Here is a 5,114-nt window from a genome sequence, read left to right as displayed (position 1 = left end):
TTGCTGCTGTATTTTAGACTTTAAGCTATTAAAATAGATCTGAATATACATATTGGGACGTGATTAAACTTCTGAGATAGATTATTAGTGTTCTTGTGGTGTTTCCGGGCATATTTTGTGCTATTTCGGGAGCCCGATGAGCATAGTTTTGGTCCTACATTTTTGAGCTGTTGTGTAAAGGCTATACGGATCTGGAAATGTCAATTTGTAGGCTGTTATGCTGCTGAAAGTTCTGTAAAAATTTCCATTTTCAGATTTATTAGTAATTGGTGAAGCTGTGAAGCTTTTGGCACAATTTCTGGCATACCCGATTTGGGGTTTCTTGAGAAATTTGGAGGATCTTTGTGATATTAGTTGTTTGATCTTAAAGATCTGATTAAAGGTTGGAAATATCATGTAAAATCAGAAAAGGGACATTTCAGCTTTGAATTTTAATTATTTGTCGCTTAAAAATTTGATATTTCTATTAATAAAAAGCCTTGAATTTCACATAGAATCTAACTTTTAGTTGGGATTAATTTCTTATTATAGATTCATATGTACCATATTTGAATTTGATTCTATGCAAATTATACCTTTATTCTTTAGGTTTTTTGTTTCGCTGTCTTTTTCTTAGTTATAACACAATTATCTTATTTGCCTTATATTTGATTGTATAAGTTAACAATTTTTTAAAAATGTATTAACCCCATACTATCTTTTATATATCTAAATTAATTTATATTAAATCATAATCATGTGATTTATCCATTCAATTTAACATGTGATTTATCTATTTAATTTATATTAAATAATAAAAATGTGATTTATCCATTCCATAAAAATGTTTATTTTCATTGAATGCTCTACCTAAAAAATTTAATTGTATATAATGTTTCTATATATATACAGTTTTAAAACTTTTTCCCAGATCCCTTGTTGACCACATTTGAGTCAGACATCAAAATATTGTTGTTAAAAGCAATAATATTAATATGTTAGGAATACAAAAATAACACTTAAATGCTTGTGGTGGGTGTCAGATGTTTTGTGTTGGTTGCATCCTTTTAAAAAGAGAAAGGTTTTGTTTATTTGAGGTAAAGCATCCCATGTATATTAAAACAAAGATGGTGACAAGTTAAGCCATTACTACAAGTCATGCTTATATCGCCCCCTTCTTTGTCAAGACAGAGAAGCAACTGCAACGTCAAGCAAGCGTCTGTTTCATTAAATTACAATACTCGCAAAGAAAATCAGTTTCATTATTACTGTTAACCAAGAAATCAAATTACAGTGGGCATTAAATTAGAAGAAACAGTGCAACAGAAAACTAGAATTGAGGGTTTTGAATCTTGACCAGAGAAGTTTAGTCATGTACATAAATCATTACATATGTCTCGGATGTTGTGAATCCATTATAAATGGCGCAATCAGGGGACAAAACTGAGATTGTCAGGGTTTTAAAGCTCCAATCTTCTTTATTTTACTTTTCATGGAGGCTGATCAAAGTTTAATCCTTCATTTTAAATTCATTTCAGAGCAAAGATCGTATGTTTGCATTGATGATTTTACATATACGCGTTGGAAGGTGAATCGCTCATGGTTCTGGCTTAAAGATCCTGAAAACTGCCAAAAGATTGTTTGAAAAACTGTCCGGTAGATTAGAGTTTTTAAATAGGAGCAGATTAATTTTTGAAATCGGGGCAAAGATTTTAAAATTGCTTAATCACCTGAAGTAAATATTATACAGGAGACGAGTACCGATGCCGCTGCTTCTCCGGGCCCGGACTGTGAATTCCGTAATCTGCCGGCACGAAATCATAAAAGTTGCGAATGAAAATCAAGATTCCGTGTATAATTGATCATGTAGAGAAGTAATTTTAGTTTCTAAGTGCGTATGATGTACTCTGGCTGTGCCTTGTGCCTTCCAATTTGTAGCACTTAGCCTGCAACGGTGTCTGGTCGAACCCTCGGCTTGTGATTTTTATATAAAAATTGAGGAACCTAGGGTTTCGAAGTAACTAAATTTAGTATTTGCTATTCTTAAGGCAGTAAAGAGAGCCTGAAGAATCCAAGGAATGTTGAAGGCGGAATGGATGTGGAAGCAACAGAGCAAAGTAAACCGGAAGATTCGTCCTTCGTTCATCCGGACTCCAATAATGGCGGAATTACTAAATCCGGAGACGATAACGGCAAATTTACATGTGCCGTGGAATCCTCTTCCTTTACACCGCAAAGGTCTACCTCGTTTTCCTCCTCTGACTTGGATCTGCTTTACCAGAGTTTGCAGAAGCTGCAGTGCAATAAACCTAAAAAGAGAACATTGAAAGTCAGGCGGAAGTCCGGCAGATCTGGCTGCAACAGAAGCAACAGAGGAAAATGTGGAGGAAATGTTTGCAGGGGAAGACAAATGTGCAACTGCGCGGCAGGCTATGTTGCAGACTGTGCCGCCATTTGCTGCTGCCCTTGCGCGCTCCTGCATCTCTTCATTCTCGCCTTTGTGGTCGCCCCTTGCGCTCTTGCCAGGAAAGCTTACTGCTATGTTAGGAAGAAGGCAAACCCTAAGCTTTCTGAGACGAAGAACAATAGCGATGACGATGAGAGGGGTAAAGATGAGTATTTCACGCCTCCCTGGTCTTCATGCGCGCAGTCCCCTGAATGTGGATCGCTCCGTCCTCAGATCGATTCTGAGATGCTCTGGTGGGAGCTTTACGCGGCCGGTCATATGGGATTCGGCGGTCTCCCATTTGAAAGGGACTAGGCACTGCTTGCCTGACAAGATTCTTCCCTCATTTTTATTATTTCAATTTTAATAAAATGTCTGCGTCATTGAATTTGTCCATTTTTTTTTTTGTAATTGTCTTCTGGTTGAATAGATTGCAACGCATCCAGTTTTATTGAATGTTGAGGGTTTAAGACTTGGAGCTTTTTGGCCATGGATTTGTCACAGTAAGTTAGTGGTGTTTGTCTCTAAACTTGACCCTGCCATGGTTATGATTGCAGCAACTGTTGTTTTGGAATCTTAGAGTAATTATTATAGTGAACAAAAATTTGAATGAAGTATACTTTGTTCAGAAGGTTATCAGTTTGCAACTGTTATAAAGTGACATCGATTAAAGACAGTATTTCTACAGTTATCAGAGATAGATTGGAAAGTATTGTGTGTAAATTTTTGAAGTAAATGTGTTTTATCAGATTTTTATTTTTTATAAAAATAGTTTCTTTTTTCAATTAATCAGATATAATTTTCATAGTTATGTCTGTATGTAGATAAGATGAGATACGATAATGATATTAATGTCTAATAAGAGACCAAGAAAGGGTCTAAGGGAATGGAAGATACAACAATGAAGAGAAACATCCCAACAAGGTCACCAAACAGTGTTTGAGAAAGAGCAATATAAGAAAGCAAAGAAAGGGAATAACAACATAAAAGAGTTGGTATAAAGAAGTCCAACATTGACAAATAAGGTCTCGAACGGCCAAGGGCCCGAGTTCGTTTTAAGAAACATTGGTTATTGGGTGTTGTTGTCTAGTGAATCCAAGATGAGGTCTAACAAATCTGGTGTCTTTTGGGATGGATGCAATAGGAGGTCACCTCATGCCCTTGGAGGAGGAAATGGGCAGGAAAAAGGTGGTGATGAGCTGATTTGAGACTTGACTTAGAAAGAACCAATGTTTTAGAGTGAGATTGTGAAGTTGTGAGTCTCTTGGAGAAATATTGCTAGCTTGCCCTTGATCTCATAATAAATGGGCCCCCTAAAGATGAAGTGGATCTTAGTCTTAGTCTCAACCAAAGTACAAAGGCAGAAAGTTTTGTTGTCCTTGGTCAAATGGTGATCTATTTGGCAACGAAGCCGATGGGAACCAACTTTGAATGACCCTAGGGAGATGCAGAGGGTGTGGCTCTAACGCTGATGCAAGTAAAAGGGAGGAATAAGAGGGAAGTGCTCATACGTAAATCTCTATGTTTTTTAAATTGTAAGTTGAGTTTTGTCAATTATTTCTATAGGTAGGTGAAGAGTTTGAAGTTAAGATTTCGGCTTTTTGGTATTTCACTTTTAGGGATCTTCTTGTAGGGAATGTGAACCACAAAGTGGTTAAAAAAAGTGTCATTTCCTTGATAAAAACATTAGTACTTGTGGTTTCGCGAATAAATAAAAAAACTTAAAAATGATCAACTATTACTACATGCGTGTGTTTTCTTTTTTTGGGCTCTTTTAAGAAGGATAATTAGAAGTATCTATGACAAAACTATCACAATTATTGGACCCATCTCTTAATAGGTCTCTTCCCCTAGTTGATCTAGTTCAACAATGGATTTTTTATCAAAAAATTACTTTCATACAATTTTTAATATTGAAAAAATTGAATTGAAATATTTTAGATCTATATCTATTGTGAGACTATGCTTATTATTCCATCATCAAAGTAATGAAAATAATATCAAAATGTAATACAAACCATATATAAAATTCTTAAATATATAGTCATTCCCTTTCTTTCCTATATTGCTTATAAAATCCATATATAGAACTCTTAGATACAAATTCATTTTCCTTTCTTTTCCTATCTTACTCTTGCTTTTAGTTCAATTCTATTTGAATAAAAAATAAATAAAAAATAAAAAATATCTCACAAAGAGCCCACTAGGGATCAAGTCTTGCTGAGTGCAAGGCTCCGGCATCATAAGGGATGAGGTCAAGATTGTGCCCCGGGTGATTTTGATGGCATAGATGCCCCTCAGTCCTAGGCTCTAAGCCGAAGAGGTTTCAGTCACTACTGAGATTGTATTGGGTCCCTAAATCGTCTATGTGGTGGCATTCGTTGGTTGGTAGCTTGCAAGCTTCATGCCTCGTTGGGTTGCCTTGTAGGTCTAAACCCTCCATAAAAAAAGCCATTAACCATCACACATTAGGGTTGAACATGAGTATTGGATGCCTTTAATAGTCTTTTAAATGTGGAATACAATATGTTATGAGGGATCAAATAAAATATAGTGGAGGTACATTCTACTACTAATTTAGGATATCCGAACTACAAATGACACAATAGCCTCCTTAAGGATAAAATTTGATGTTATGTTTTATTTAACATTATCCTTAAAACTTTTCAATTTTTAATTATTATTATTT

The 5,114-nt window shown here is 35.4% G+C and overlaps 1 protein-coding gene across 1 annotated transcript; it reads left to right on the top strand.

The window, feature by feature from the left end:
- Nucleotides 1-1,087: 1,087 nt before the first annotated feature.
- On the top strand, nucleotides 1,088-2,881 carry LOC149568626 (uncharacterized). Its single transcript, XM_089821491.1, has one exon. The coding sequence runs from the start codon at nucleotides 2,072-2,074 to the stop codon at nucleotides 2,738-2,740; it is 669 nt and encodes a 222-aa protein (XP_089677617.1). The 5' UTR covers nucleotides 1,088-2,071; the 3' UTR covers nucleotides 2,741-2,881.
- Nucleotides 2,882-5,114: the final 2,233 nt, after the last annotated feature.

This window comes from Cupressus sempervirens, chromosome 3 (assembly GCF_028749045.1).
Source record: "Cupressus sempervirens isolate cs-2001-9-10 chromosome 3, ASM2874904v1, whole genome shotgun sequence".
NCBI lineage: Eukaryota > Viridiplantae > Streptophyta > Pinopsida > Cupressales > Cupressaceae > Cupressus > Cupressus sempervirens.
This window is presented reverse-complemented; position numbering and strand designations above follow the sequence as displayed.

Excerpts from the sequence above, each read along its gene's own strand:
- LOC149568626 (XM_089821491.1), top strand. The coding sequence starts at position 2,072 with ATGGATGTGGAAGCAACAGAGCAAAGTAAACCGGAAGATTCGTCCTTC.